The 16,133-nt window shown below is 40.1% G+C and overlaps 1 protein-coding gene across 13 annotated transcripts in view; it reads right to left on the bottom strand.

Annotated features, from left to right (window-relative positions):
- LOC122727963 (phosphatidylcholine translocator ABCB4) overlaps positions 1-16,133 on the bottom strand; it is a 114,609-nt gene that overhangs the window by 24,401 nt on the left and 74,075 nt on the right. For 12 of the 13 annotated variants that reach the window (XR_006353220.1, XM_043965908.1, XM_043965910.1 and 9 more), the window contains 6 exons: positions 15,355-15,501; positions 13,592-13,696; positions 11,720-11,797; positions 10,300-10,383; positions 6,219-6,422; positions 2,605-2,705 (listed from right to left, as the gene is read on the bottom strand). Coding sequence is in view for 12 of the 13 variants with exons in the window: in XM_043965908.1 (XP_043821843.1) it covers positions 2,605-2,705; positions 6,219-6,422; positions 10,300-10,383; positions 11,720-11,797; positions 13,592-13,696; positions 15,355-15,501 (719 nt within the window). In the remaining variant the exon portion in view is untranslated. The remainder of the gene's footprint in view (positions 1-2,604; positions 2,706-6,218; positions 6,423-10,299; positions 10,384-11,719; positions 11,798-13,591; positions 13,697-15,354; positions 15,502-16,133) is intronic. The other variant, XM_043965911.1, reaches the window with a different exon arrangement.

The following is a 16,133-nucleotide window of genomic DNA, read 5'->3' as shown; positions in this document are numbered from 1 at the left end:
AATAAAATACTTTTATAAATAAAAAAGTTGTCATTAATTTTTTTTGGTGGGACAATGAGGGTTAAGTGATTTGCTCAGGGTCACACAGCTAGTAAGTGTCAAATGGCTGAGGTCACATTTGAACTCAGGTCCTCCTGAATTCAGGGTCAGTGCTTTATCCACTGTGGTGCTTAACTGCCCCCTAATGTATTAACTTTAAAGCATCATCTAAGGATGAGTTGTTTTAAATGCTGGAACATGCTTTGGGTCAATATTATAGTACAAAGTATCAATTTCCCATTGTTCCTTATTTTTTCCCAGAATCTCAATCAGACTAGGACATGGGTGTAGTTTTTAAGATCGAGTTTCAAATGGAAAAACAATAGCACCAAAACCAAAATGGACACTGGAAGAATCTGGGGGCATGCTCTATCACTCAACAGAAGAGATAATAAACCATCACCAGAATGATGCCATCCCTATAAGTAAGGAAGTGTGTTTAGTAACCTTAGTAACAGTTTCCCTGTTGAGTGTGGTTTGTGTTCAGCTACTCTATTCCAGATGAAGGGCTCTTCTTAATCTTTTCCATGTCATGAACTCCTTTAGCAACTCGATGATGCCTACAGAACCCTTCTTAGAATCATGTTTTTAAATGCATGAAATAAAATGAGATAATAAATAAGTAAAATTAAATAATATTTGTAAAACACTTAGCCCAGGGCTTGGCACATAGAAAGAGGTTAAAAATGTTCCTTCCCTTGTATACAGGATTCCAAAAGGAAATTAATTATATTGAAATATCAAAATATTTTTAAAAATAAGTTCCCCAGTCCCCACATTAACAACACCTGTTCTAGGTTATCAACTTCCTAAAGACAGGGATTGTAGCTTTTTTTTTTTTGCGGGGGTGGGGGGGCAATGGGGGTTAAGTGACTTGCCCAGGGTCACACAGCTGGTAAGTGTCAAGTGTCTGAGGCCAGATTTGAACTCAGGTACTCCTGAATCCAGGGCCGGTGCTTTATCCACTGCGCCACCTAGCCGCCCCCGGATTGTAGCTTTTAAAAAAAATTTTAACAACAAGCACTATGTTTTGCATCTAGTCGGGTGTCACCTATTTGATGAGCTGAACTGTTTAAAGCATAAGAGCATGCTATGGTGGAAGTGAGTGGAGCCTATGGCTTTCCTACCGGCATACAATGTTAATGAGGAAAGTATCTTGGAAATATACTGATTTCAAAAAAGAAGATGAAAGTAGATTGCAGAAACTACATATTAGTAAGATTGAAATTATTTTCTGAAAAATTTTAGAACACTTTGGTTCAAAGACAGCTTGAGAAATAATGACTACTAAAAATCACCATAGCTTCATCATAAATAAGCCATGGTTCAGTCGTTTTTAGTCACATCCAACTCTTTGGGACCCCAATTGGGGTTTTCCTGGCAGAGATACCAGAGTGACCTGCTATTTCCTCCTCCAGCTCATTTTACAGCTGGGGAAACTGGGGCAAACAGGGTTAAGTGACTTGCCCAGGATCACACAGCTAGTGTTTGAGGCCAGATTTGAACTCACAAAAATGAGTCTTCCTGACTCCAGACCTGATACTCTATCCACTGCACCATCTAGCTGCTCCTGGAACAAGCCATAGGAAGTTAAATTCATTTTTTAAAGATGTTTCTAGTTTGGTAAATGGGGCAATGCTGCAGATACATTCTCCAGGAAACCTCTCTCATTCTCCATCTGCTAAAGACTCCTTCATGATTTGAATTCATGACACTTTGTACCTTCCTCATTCTAATTTTTATAAGGCTATTTGTATACATGTCTCATCCCTTTTACTAAGTAATAAGCTACTTGGCAAGATAACTTTTAATTCTTTTTGTCAATAAAGACTTTTGCCTTTGTGTTCCTGATGCGTAGCATATAATAAATGCTTGATAAATGAATGAAATTATTCAATTAAACTAATATCTAAACCTAGGAATCTCTGCAGCTATAATAGTTTAGAGCTACTGTTTTCCTAGAGGATGAAAGATTTAAATTTGCCAAAGAGCACAGGACACCTCTGGTAAAGTTTCCTTAATCAGAATGAAGCTGACCAGTTATCCAATATTAAGTTTTGCCCAGATGTAGTAAACACAGCCCAAACTCAAAACCAAATAATTATTCAGTTTTCTGCTATCTCTTGATTATAGGGTCCTGACTTTCCTGATGCACTTATATTACATTTCAGGATTTAGCCTGTGATAGCATTTTCCTTGCAACCACCCTGTGAATGCAAGTGTTATCACCATTTTACATATGAGGAAAGGCTCAGGAAGGCCAAGACATTTGTCCAAGATTAAATGGCTAGTTAAGTAGCAGGGGTAGGGATACGCCTCAACTCTGGATTTCTTAAATCCTAATCCACAGCTCTTGTTTTTATCATAATGTTTCCTGTTAAATTGGTTTTTTAAAAAATATTTTTAAAATCTACCTGTTTATATAATGCCTCTGCATCCTTATCATTAGTAGACTTTCTGAAGAAATATAATGTTCAATATTTCGAGGACATTAACTCAATATTGATTCACCCCTTTTTCAGCAAAGCTCAGGCACGTAGTAAGAATCTTGTGTTTATTTATTACCTGTAGGGACCATTCAAATTTTCTCCATACATCGATTCAAATTTCCTTTCTTGGGTCAAGGACACAACTGTCCTAATGTTGTCTATTGCTTCCGATGCAATCTGTAACAGACCAGAGCCTCATTAGAAGAAATAATAACTACATTATAATATATTGTACTGTATTATCAACTGTTATTATTAGTCTGTACCTGTGATTCTATAGGGAACTCCTGGTAAAGGAACTCTCACACTCCTACATACAGACCAACAATTTAGAGAGTTCCCTAGGACTTGGAGAGGTTAAGTGACTTGGCCACAGTTGCAAAAGCTACTTACTATGTATCAGAGGCAGAAAACCAATACAGGTCTATCTGACTCCAAAGCTAACCACTTTGCCCACTACACCATACTGTCTTTTGTAAATATTATGTTAACATAAAATAAACAAATTTATTATTTTACTATCATAGTAATATTTTAACAAGTCAAAGATCTATGATTTCATAAGTGTGGGAACCCCTTTTTATGAAATGTAGACTACGACCTATCTAAACCTTAGTAGAGATTGTTGTTGTTTGTCCTTTGATCTCAAAGAGAGACCATGACATCAGAGTGATGTCATGACTTGCACTGAATTGGATTTCCATGAGGGAGGGCTGTGCAAGGTCACCAACCTCACTCTTTCCTCCAGAGCCATCTGGGTCCAGTGGCGAGATATACATCAGGATGACTGGAGATGGCCCTGGATGTTTAAGTCAGTTGGGGTGAAGTGACTTGTCCAGGGTCACGAAGCTAGTGTCTGAGGTGAGATTTTGAACTCAGGTCTTCCCAACTTCAGGGTCCGTGCCCTGTCCATGGAGCCACCTAGCTGCCCCACTAAAGATAAGTCTTAAGTTAAGAGACATCCCCCCCCCCACAAGACCACACAGCTGATACATATGATTTGGAGAGGCTCCAGCTGAAACAAACTCTGGAATGGCAAGGATAAATAAAGTATCAGTAACCTGTATTGTGCAGGGTGACCTTGGAGTGGGGGGTCGTGGGGAGAAGGGGAAATCAATTGAATTCTTTCAGTTTAACTAATTCAATTGGTAGTGCAGTGAAATGAATTTTGGCCTTGGAATTAGGACACCTGGGTTTCAATGCTGGCTCTGTTCTCTGTTAGGCATGTCTGTGTGTTGGGAGGGTGGGGCTTAACCTCCCAGAACCCCAGATTCATCATCAGTAAAATGGGAGTAATAATACTTGTACTGGGGTTGCTAGGGCCTAATGAAGTCATATATAAAAAGTGCTTTCTAAACCTTAGAGTGCTAGATAAATGTTCATCCCAGTTCCCCCACTCCCTGACAAAAGGCCAAGGGCCAGCTGGTTCCATCCCTTCATTTTACCTCATTTACTGAGGAATCTAATGCCCAGAAAATCCAAATCACTTGCCCAAGGAGAGGGGATGTTAAAGGTGGGATCTGAATCCAAATCCTTTGATTCTAGGTGGGTAGAGCACTGAGCCTGGAGTCAGGAAAACCTGAGTTCAAATCTGGCCTCAGACACTGTGTGACCCTGGGCAAGTCATTTAACCCTGTTTGCCTCAGTTTCCTTATCTATAAAAGGATCTGGAGAAGGAAATTGCAAACCACTCTAGTATCTCTACCAAAAAAACCCCAAATGGGGTCATGACAAATCAGACATGGCTAAACAACAATAACATTTAATATAGTGCTTTAAGGCTTGCTAAATACTTTTCATGTATATATGTATGTATTTCTCTTATTTCACCTTGCCAATATAACCCTAAGAGATAGACATTATTATCCCCATTTTACAGAAGAGGAAACTGAGGCATAGAGAACCAGGGTTATATAGTAGGTATCTGAGGCAGGATTTCAATTAGATTTTTCCTAACTCCAAGTCTAACACTCTATCTAGTACTAACAGGTAATACTATTATTAGGAGTTAATCATAATAGTAGCATTAAATAGTTTTTAAAATCACAGATTTTAGGGTTATGTCAACAATTCTTGATATGTGCTTTTGTTTGGAGAGTCTATAACTATTCCTTTGTATATGGATTGGTTATTTTGCACTGGTAGAAGAACCTAGCACCTTCTCTTCAGGTCACTACAATGATAGCCATGCACTCTATTCCTGGACAGCAGCACTCCATTCTTGAAGGATTCCAGGACAGTTAGCCTCCAAACTGTCTGTTGGCTAAAATAAAATAAAGCCTCCTGAGAGAGGCTTTATTTATTTATGCATACTAGTCTTCTGATCTTTTCCTGGGGGATTATACATTATGCTGCTCAACTGCCTTGGATGGGTGCTTAACAGCTTCCTGTGAAAGCCGGAAGTCACGAAGAAGCTGGAAGCTGTTGTCTTACTCTAAATCTAGTTATCAGTCATTTTTCACCTCTTTTATCTCCTTCCATTGATAAGAATTCTAAAAGTCTCTTCCAGACTTCCCTTCAGATTTCAGCAGCCCTGGGACTTTGCCTCTTTCTTCTGCCTTGCTACTTCAGGGGTTTTCTCTCCTTGTGCATCTCCTTGGCACCAGTTCTTGCTCTCACTCATAGGATTCTCTCCTTCCTGGACTCAAGTCCAGCATCTCTCTCTCTCTACTACCAGGTTCCTTTCAGGATTCAATTCAATTTAACAAGCATTGGTTAAACATTTATGATGTGCCAGGAACTGGGCCAGATGCAGGTTAGATGAAACCATATAATTAAGACCCTCAGAAGTTGATTGTTGCTCCTAAAAGAGTCAAAGCAACCCTTTACTTCAGACTGCATATGTGTGTAAAGACAGAGATAGAGATAGAGTGTGTGTATGGATGCAAATATACATGCAAAAAGTATATGTACACAACACACACATGCACACACATGCACACACAGGTGTAGCACACACACATACATATACACACCCTGCCCAAAACCATACACAAAGAGAGGGTAACATAGTATATTTATAGACAGTGGCCTTGGAGTCAGGACCTGGATTCAAGTTCCAACAAGGCTGTGTTACTTTGGGACCTTGGGCAAATTTATTTAATGTCTTGGTTTTCTGAGCAACTCTCTTAGACTAATTTACAGGAAAAGTACTGACACGCATTAATGAAAGAAGTTCTCCTTGAAAGCTCTGTACACCAGTGAAGTGACAGGTCCAGTTCCTAGCCTGACCCCAACAATACTAAATTTCATTATATAACATTTAACTGTTAGCAAAAAGAGTACCATAAAAATAATTATCACTCATGCACCATCATCCATTAGAGAAGATGAAGAAGAAAAGAATTCAAAGAATTCAGTAAGACCCTCTTAATTAAATCAACATATACTACAGTACAATTCAATGTTGGGAACTGGTAAGAATGATAAAAATATATACATTTGAAAATATAGCTCAGGAATAAGGAATAAAAATATCAGAGACTTGTGGACTACCCAAAAGCCTTATACACACCCATTTCTTCGGTCACTGTTGATTACAATAAGCAATATTACTCAAAGTGATGGACTATAAGCTACAATGGTTGATTACAAATTGTAATCAACCATTCATTTCAGATAATTGCCAAAACTCAATAGCAAATTTCCACAAGTTATTTGTACATTCACATGAAGCTTTATCAGACTCACCTTTCCGGCAGTTTCTAGTTCCTTCTTGTCTCTTTTAGCATTTCCGGCCAACATTTTCATTTCAATGATTCCTGATACAGCAATGATTGGAACAACTGATAACAGCAAAAGCGTTAATTGCCAACCGTATACAAATGATATGATTATGCCAGTCCCTAGGTTTGCTGTATTCTGAGCAATCAAAGCCAGCCTGCTACCTGTGGCCTGAAAAGGAAAGAAGGATCTGTGGTCCATGTTCCATGCAAATGAGCTCATTCATTGATTCATTCAACAAGCATTTATTAAGCCCCCAAATACACATCAGGTACTGGATACAAAGACATCCAGAGACAAAAGACAAAAGCAAAATAGGCCCTGCCCCCAAGGAACTAACATCCTAATTCAGGGAAGATAAGGTGTACACAGATAAATAAGTATAAAATATAGACCATTATATAAATTAAGTATACATGAGATATAGATAAGCTATGCCAGAAAAAATCAGAGATAATCACTCAAGTCAAGATAAAGTAACTTCAGGTGTGGTGGGTCACAGGTGGGTGGATAGCCACTAACAGCTGTGATTATTGGGAAAGACTTCAAGTAGGATAAGACATTTGAGTTAAGTCTCAAAGTAAGCAAGGGCTTCTAAGAAGCAGAAAAAGGAGGAACTGAATTCTGGGCATAGGGAACAGCTAATTCAAAGACATGAGAGGTATGGATTGTCTTTAAAGAGAACAAGTAAACCAGTTGAGCTAGAATATAGAAGGTGTATGTGGGGTGTGTGTGTGTGTGTGTGTGTGTGTGTGTGAAGAATAATCTAAAACTGTACCAGAAAGAAAGGTTGAAGCCAGATTGTGATGTTCTCTATATAATAAGCCATAGATTTTGTCTTTTATCTTGGAGGCAATAGTCTCCTGGAGATATCCCAGCAGCTAGGATAGAACAATGGCTAGAGCATGAGGACTATAGTCAGGAAAATCTGAGTTCAAATATAACCTCAGCCACTTACTAGCTATGTGATGCTGGGCAAGTCACTTAAATTCTGTTTGCCTAAATTTCCTTATTTGTAAACAAAGGATAATAGTAGCACCAGGGTTATTACAAGGATCAAATGAGCTATTTGTAAAGCACTTAGCTCAATACCTGGGACATAGTAAGTGCCACATAAATGTTAGCTGTTACTAGTGATTATTATTCTTAAGCAAGGAAGGCACTATGCTTTAGGAATATCAAATTGGCAGCTTTGTGGAAGATGGATTAGAGAAGAAAGAGAATAAATACTGGGGACTGATTTGGAGGCTACTTTAATACTCCAGGTGCAAGGTGATAAGGGTCTGACCCCAGGTTGTGAATGGAGAGAAGAGGATGAATATGAAGGATGTTGTTGTTGCTTTAGATTTTTCAACTGTGACCAACTCTACACGACTCCATTTTGGGGATCTTTATTGCCAAAGATACTAGAGTGGTTTGTCATTTCCTTCTCCAGATTATTTATAGAAACTGAGGCAAACAGGGTTAAGTGACTTGCTTAGGGTCACACAAGCTAGTAAGTGTCTGAGGCTGGATTTGAACTCAGGAAGATGAGTCTTTCTGATTCCAAGCCCAGCGCTCTATCCACTGTGCCATTTAGCTGCCCATGAAGGGTTTTGGGGGAACTAAAATTGGCAAGACACAGCAAATAACTGTATATGGGGGTGGGGCTGAAGATTAGAGAGAGGGATGATCTGAAGATGATTTAAGATGACCTGAAGATGACAAAGGGCCCCCAAACTGTTTTACTACACCATGGCTACATGATATTCCATCACTGATTCTGGTAGTTTCTCTCCCACTTCCTTAAACTCTCATTCCAGTCTCTTGCTTCTCTTTTCATGGATGGGATGGAAAAAAAGGGAACATCTTCTATCAAGGGAACATCTTCTATCAAGTGGGATAACCTCAAAGGATATACAGTTTGAGGAAGATCAAAGCATGAATCCCTTCTACAACATCTCTGACAAGTGATGATGGGTCTAGTTTCTGCTGGAGGGCCTCTAATGATGGAAAACCCACTACCTAGAAAGGAAGGGAACCCATCCTAATTTTGGACAGCTTCGATAAATAGGAATATTTTCATGTTAGCTCACATCTGCCTCCCCAGATTGTCCAACACTAACAGCTAAGGAAGAACATATCTACATTACAGCCTTTGAAATATTTGAGCTAATCAGTCAACAAGTATGAGTCAGGCACTGTGCTTAGCTCTGGGGATACAAACAAAGGCAAAAAATACCATCCCAACTCTGAAGGAGCTCACAGTCTGTGGGAGAGACAATGGGCAATTATTCACTAAACCTATATACAGGATAAACTGAAGATGGTCACCAGAGAGAAGGCATTAAGGAGGATTGGGAAAGGTTTCCTATAGGAGGTGGTATTTTAGCTGAGACTTGAAGTGAGGAAAACCAGTAGGCAGAGACGAGGAGAGAGAATTCCAGGCGTGGAGGACAGCCATTGTACTAAGTTGGGAGATGGGGTGTCTTGTGCAAGAAAAGGACAGAAGACTGGGGTTACTGGATTGCAGAGTATTTGGGGATGTAAACCTATTAGAAGTGGGGGAGGGGAGAGATTATGAAGGCTTTGAACACCAGAAGATTTTGTATTTGTTCCTGGAGGTGATAGGGAGCAAATGGAATTTATTGAATGGGGAGTGACATGGTCAGACCTGTGTTCTAGGAAGATCCCTTTGGCAATCAAGCGGAGGATGGACTAGAGTGAGTTCAGGTGTGAGCTGATGTGAGCCTTTACCTGGGAGGTGGATGTGTCAGAGGGAGAGAGGGGGGCCTATGCAAGAAATGCGAATGTGTTTAAAATGGACAGGACTTATTAGAGGGAAGAGTGGAGGATGGCCCCTATGTAGCTGGCTTGGGTGACTAGAAGGAACGACACAGCCTTAAAAAGAATAAGGAAATTTCAAAGAGTAAAATACTTAGGGGAAAGATAATGTGCTCACTTTGTATACGTAGGGAGCATCTAGTGATTATGTTGCTATAACCCCTTTCTCCAGGCTGAACACACACAGTTGCTTCCATTCAGCCTTATGTGGCGTGGTTCCTACTTCACTCATCATCCTGGACACCCTCTTTTGAACTGGCTCGGATTTGTCAAATGCTTTCTTAAGATGCAGTACTCATAACGTGGCCCAGTACTCCAGTTAAGAGCCCTCCAGGGCAGAATACAATGGAACTATTACTTCTCTCATTTTAAACACTATTCTAATTAATGCAATATAAGCTTGTATTGATATTTTGGTTTTCCACATCATCATACTGTTGACTTATATTAATAATGATAACAATAACATTTATATAGTTTTAAGGCTTGCAAAGGACTTTGACTTTGTATATGTTAACTTATTTGATCCTCACAACAACCCCAGAGCTGAGTGATTGTATGATCCCCATTTTTATATAGGGAAACTGAGGCACTGAGAAGTTGTTAAGTGACTTATCCAAGTGACTCATCCAGGATCACATAGTTAGAAAGTGGCCGAGGCATGATCTGAGCTCAGGTCTTCCTGACTCCAAGTCCAGGGCGATTTGCAGTTAGCTATCATGTTTAAAGGTTTCCTCATCAAAATTGTTTTCTAATCATTTCTTCTCCTTCTTGTGCAGCTGTTTATTCTTTAAACCCAAATGTGGGACTTTACTTTAATCCCAATTAAATAGCTCCCTTTTTTTTGGAATTCGCTGATTCTGGTCCACTAGGAGGGCATCGATGGACTGAAAACATGCTACTGATTTAAAGGAATTTGTGTAGTGCTGAGGGAAATTCACCTTGTATTAGTCTGTATATGATTTCTATTTGCTTAGCTGTGTACCTGCTTTATTCCCCAGTAGAATGTGAGCTCCTCAAAGACAGATGTTTCATTTTTTATGTATCCCAAACACCTATCACTTTATAAATATTGGGTCAATAGAATTAAAATGGCAAACATTAAAACATCCAGTAGGTCAACAATCACTGAAAAGATGGAATGCTATAAGAAATCATCCAGAAAGTGAAAGTTCTATTGCATATTGATTTCCAGCCATATCAAATTTGAGAAGAGGTTACATACTCCTTGGACTTGGGAAGCATCAGTGGCAAGTCTTGTCGAAAGTGCACCAGTGCTGTTCTTAGGATCATCAAACCAACTCATATCCTATAACAAAGCCAAACAATATTCTTTAAATCTTTAAAAAATGTATTTGGTCCTGTCCTATGATTTCACTAGTGTAGGGAACCCCTAGTATGGAAACCGCTTCCACCAATGTTGAGATGGGCAATTCACCTGTAAAATCTTCTTAGAATGTTATCTGGGGCACCTTGTCCATGGTCACAAAGCCAGAATGTGGCAGAAGCAGGATTTGAATCCAGGTCTTCCTGACTCTGAGACTGGCACTTTATCCACTATACCATATTGCCTCTCTACTTTTTTTGTGTGTGTGTGTGTTGGGGGGCAATGAGGGTTAAGTGACTTGCCCAGGGTAGTAAGTGTCAAGTGTCTGAGGCCACATTTGAACTCGGGTCCTCCTGAATCCAGGGCCATTGCTTTATCTACTGCACCACCTAGCTGCCCCCACCTCTCTACTCTTGAAACAGTGAAATAATGCTCCCCACTCTCCAAACAACAACAACACAATTATCAACCCCTACAAGCAAGAACAATGTGCACATACTGGACATGTGCTTAATTTGGAGATGGAAGTGCCATGCTACCCTGTAAACATACCCTTGGTATTGACTTGAGGAAGAGAGTAGCCTCAGCCACCTTGGCAGAAGGATGAGGGTCCGGCCAATACTGAACATGCTCCTTGGACTTGGGAAGCATCACTCCTAACTAGGTTATATCAGCAATTAGCTGGCCTGTCTTCAGAGGGAGAACATTTGTAACAGTGAACTTGGCATTACAAGATCTGAATTCGAATTCTAGCTCTCTTACTACCTGTGTGACTTGGTTAAGTCATTTAACTACTTTAGGCCTCAGTTTCCGCATCTGTAAAATGAGAGGGTTGGACAAGATGGTTCCTAAGGTCCTTTCAAACTAGATCCATGAGCCCATCGTGACCACTAATACAGTGGTTGTTTCTAGTCCTGGAGCTCTCTCTTTCGTTGGTGCAGAACCCCAGAAGTTAGATGGGGGAGAGGGCAGGGTAAGGTAGTAATGAGGTCAGTTTGCAGAGTTGAGCATTCTTTATCCAATCTGCTACAAGACTATTGAATTTTAGGTCATAGGTCTTAATATGAAGCCCCTAGAGTACAAGATGCTTCTAGTCCTGAAAATGTTGTTCACTTGAGTCATATCAAATCCAGAGAATCTATTTTTCTCATTTTAACTTATAATTTCCTACCCTTCCCCCCCACATCAACGATGTAAATGGTCCGGGAGAGGTATATTGGTGGGGGGGGAAGGTATGTTAAATCTGTGCAGGAGGAATCGCAGCCTTAGCACACCCAGAAGAATAAAAGAATGAATCTAAAAACCAAGAGAGAAATACCTGTCTTAGCATTGCCTTAAAAGCCATAAACCGAAGTCTTGTTGTGAGGATCTCCCCAGCTTTCCCAAATGTGAAGCCCTGATTAAGAAGAAAAGAAAACAGGCACTGTTATTATTTCCCACCTTCACCCAGGCCTCAGTCATCAGTTTCTCAGATTCCAACACCTACATACATGTAACTTTCACCTTCCAAGAAAATTGTGGTCCACTTTGGGGATTTCTGCTTTGTATTTTAGAAGAACTCTCCCACTAGTAATGATGCAAATTAGTGAATCTCCCAGAACAATAGTCTTTAGTCCCTCCTAATGGTGTTTGAACTGACTGTTCACATACCCTCAAATCTCAAATTTTTAATAGAATCCCAAGCCTAGAGGAAACCTTGAAAGGTTGTTAAGTTGATACTCTTTTGGGGCTTGGTCACACCCAAACTGTTCAGAATGTTCATTGTCTGACCCCTTCTCTCTCTCTCTCTGTCTCTTTCTGTCTCTCTGTCTCTCTGTCTCTGCAGGGCAATGAGGGTTAAGTGACTTACCCAGGGTCACACAACTAGTGTCAAATGTCTGAGACTGGACTTGAACTCAGGTCCTCCTGAATCCAGGGCCAGTGCTTTATCCACTCTCTGACCCATTCTTAAAGACCCCTGCCTAGAGAGATCTTATTTTATGTCAGGTACCACTTTTCATAAAAAGGATACAGGATGAGTTAGAGTCAGAGTCAGACAGACAGTTAGGTTCAGCTACCTTTGACGAATACTAGCTGTGTGACCCTTGTACAGTCACCTATCCCCTCAGTGCTCCAAGCAGCTCTCTAAGATTATAAGTAGCAAAGCCCAGGAGTAAACATCTGAGTACAACATCTAGGTCACACAAGTTTTCCTAACCTTAAGGAGCTTGTTTGCATAAAAAAATACAAGTTTTCCAATGACATTTGTTTTCTATTATTTATTATTATTATTATTTGGGGGGTTTTTTGTTGTGGGTTTTTTCAGGGCAATGAGGGTTAAGTGACTTGCCCAAGGTCCCGCAGCTAGTAAGTATCAAGTATCTGAGGTCGGATTTGAACTCAGGTCCTCCTGAATCCAGGGCCAGTGCTTTATCCACTATGCCACCTAGCTGCCTCCCTTAATTATACCCCTTCATCCCCCAATATATCCCTCCTCCTTCATTCCCCCAGAAAGCCATCCCTTATGACAAATTGTTAATAAAAAAAGACCTGGGGCAGCTAGGTGGCGCAGTGGATAAAGCACTGGCCTTGGATTCAGGAGGACCTGAGTTCAAATCCAGCCTCAAACACTTGACAATTACTAGCTGTGTGACCCTGGGCAAGTCACTTAACCCCAAATGCCTCCCTTAAAAATAAAAATAAAAAAATAAAAAAAGACCTACAAAACTAATCAACTATCTTCCAGGTCAGCTGTTACATTTAGAACTTTGTTCCCATAGTACCCCACTCTCCTCAAAGAAAAGAAGGAGGTACACTGGATGACTTTTGTTTTTATACCACACCTATCTACATATATGGCTATCACCTCCCAGCATCGAACCCCTCCCTTGTAACAATAACAAAATTAAGCAAAAGCAGCAAGATAGTTGTGCCACATACCCCCACACACATGCCACATGAACCCCGCCCCCCTCCCCCCACAATCTGAGCCTGCAGTCTCCCATCTCTCTGCTGAGAGAAGAAATATATGTTTTATTGTCTCTTCTCTACGACTAAGGCTGAACATTCCAAATTCTCAGAACCTGTACCCAAACTGCATTTTGTGATTTCAGTCAGCTTGAAGGGTCTGAAAGGGACACTTGGTTTTATGACTGATCCATAATGACAACTAAGTATTTGGAAGCAAAGTAGGAGTTGGATGGGCACCTACCTGAAGGAAAAAAGTAAAGAAAGAAATAATTCCAAGCCCTAAAAACAGCAACGAGAACATGTTGCACTTGTGTTGCTTCACTTCATCATCCCCTGGTCCAAAAATCTATAGAACAGGAAGGAAGAAACCCACTTGGATTAGGTGACTTTTCATCTGTGTGTGTGTGTGTGTGTGTTTCATGCTCTAAACAATGGTACTTGTGACACATATCAGAAACCAGACTCCCTAAACCACTGGTTTTAAGAAAAGATGAAGTGGTTTTGGAGTAATATAACCTTTTGTCATTGTTTAGGCCTGTTCTTTCTATTATTTATTCTATTTAGGCCTGTGGTTCTATTGCTATAGAGAAAACCCCCAATGTAGACAGTCGGGATGGTGTCAGGGAAAGAACCCTGAATTTGGAATCAAAGGACCTGTGTTCTGTTTTCTACCTGTGTGACCTTCGACCCAGTTGAGCAAGCTATTTAATGTCTCTGGGGCACAGTTTCATCATCCATAAAATGAGGGGGTTGGATTTGATGGCCTCTAAAAACAGTGGGAAAACTCCCTCTATGGAAGAAGATTAGCACTCACTCTCCACCTCAGAGGTTTAGAGAGCTGCCAGAGGCCACTTCAAGATCAGCTGACTTAGTTATACAGCCAGGATGTGCAGGAGGCTAGATCTGACCCTAGATCTTCTTGACCTTAAACCCAGCACTCTATGCCTATACTAGGCCATATGTGTAATCCAAATTAATCTCAGGTCATTTAATTAACCCAAGGTTATTAAATGTCACATTAAAGGTGTTTCATAAATCTTAAAGCACTATAATAAATGCAACTTGTTTATTATCATTATTATTGTCATCGTCATCATCATCATTTTTTATGGCATCAAGGGAGCACTAAGTTGGAACTTGAGTTCCAATCCTGTCTCAGGCACTTACTGGCTGTGTGACTGACACTGGACAAGCCACTTAATCTGTCTGCCTCACTTTTCTCATCTGTAAAATGGGTTACTGCTAGTATCAAATCAGATAACTATATAATGCACTTTGCAAACCTTAAAGTGCTAGGAAAATGCTAGTGATGATGATGGTGGTCATGGTGAATTTTCTATTATTCCAAAAGTCTATGAGCTTTATCAGCTCAAATATCACTCTCCCTGACTCTTCTAGTTGTTAGTATGTTCCCCAATTACTTTCATAGTTTGTATTTAATTATCTGTGATAAATTATCTATGATAACACTAGTCTAGACATTCAATCTAATTCTATCCATAAATTTAATTTTATCTACAATCAGCTTAATCATCTACGAAAAGTACTACAACAATAATAGCTTGTGTTTACATAATCCTTAAAGCATTAGGTAAACCAAATTGATGATGATGATGAAGATGAAGAAGAATATGTTGTTATTGTTCCCCTTCTCCTCTCACTAGACTATAAACTCCTTGAGGGCAAAGACTGTTAATTTCCTGTAGTCTCTGAATCCCAAGTGCCTAGCACATAGTAGGTATTTGATAAATTCTCTGGGTGTTCAATAGTCCATAAAGTCTAGAGTTCCCATCTCTTCTCTGTAGGGACTCACTCGGGCTTGGCTTTATTTCACTTGAAAACACTTGCCTCAAACCAACAGAGATATAAAATCACGGACTGGGTCTATTGAAAGTTAACCAGCTGCTCCCATTGGGTCATTAAGGCAACATTCAGTCACTGAGGCTTGGGTGAAAGACAGCTAACTGATGGACTGACAAAGACCTGATATTTTTTCAGACTTACTGCTAACATCTCTGAGAATATTATTGAAAACGCTGGCTGCAACGCCCCATTGACAATGGCACAGAGGGTTCCCACCACGAAGTAAGGCCACTCTGTTTTGTTCAGCTTCAGGACTTTGAAAAAAGATACTGGTGGCACATCTGGGTCCTAGAACACACGGGAAGCCAGACAGACAGATAGTTATTCAACACACAAATGAGCATTCACAAGCTGTGATCATTAATCAAAGAACAGTGACTTGCTGAGTACTTACTGTATGCCTAGTGCCATGATAACTGCTGTGGAAGATAGGAAGTAGACGGCATAGTAACTATCTCAAGAGACTTAAAATATAGTTGAGCATATAAGCAGCATAAGGAAAAAAACCAAACATATAAAGTAATGTGTTTGTTTATTGGTGTCCAGAACTGTGATTTCATTGGGAGGAGAAGTTTCCTGTGAGGAAATGCCCTCAGTCAATGAACAGAAAGTTGACTGTAAGCATTAAGGGGCTAAATGACTTCCTCAGGGTCACATGTCTAATATGTACCAGAGGCAGATATTGAACCCATGTTCCAGATTCCCTAGGCCAGGTCTCTTTCTACTCTTTGCTGATTATAAAGTATTAAATGTGGAAAAGCTGATGAATTTGGCTTAGTCTTTCTCTTTCCTCCTCTTCCTCACTCTCTTTTAAGGTATGGGGGAGCAAAGCACTAGGGGAAGAGGGTAAGGGAAGCAAAATACATGATTTCCCCAAATGCTGAAGATACATCAATCAGTCACGGCAGAAAGGCACTGAA

This window comes from Dromiciops gliroides, chromosome 5, assembly GCF_019393635.1.
Source record: "Dromiciops gliroides isolate mDroGli1 chromosome 5, mDroGli1.pri, whole genome shotgun sequence".
Taxonomy (NCBI): domain Eukaryota; kingdom Metazoa; phylum Chordata; class Mammalia; order Microbiotheria; family Microbiotheriidae; genus Dromiciops; species Dromiciops gliroides.
The sequence above is the reverse complement of the archived record's forward strand: the minus strand, read 5'-3'. Positions and strand labels throughout refer to the sequence as shown.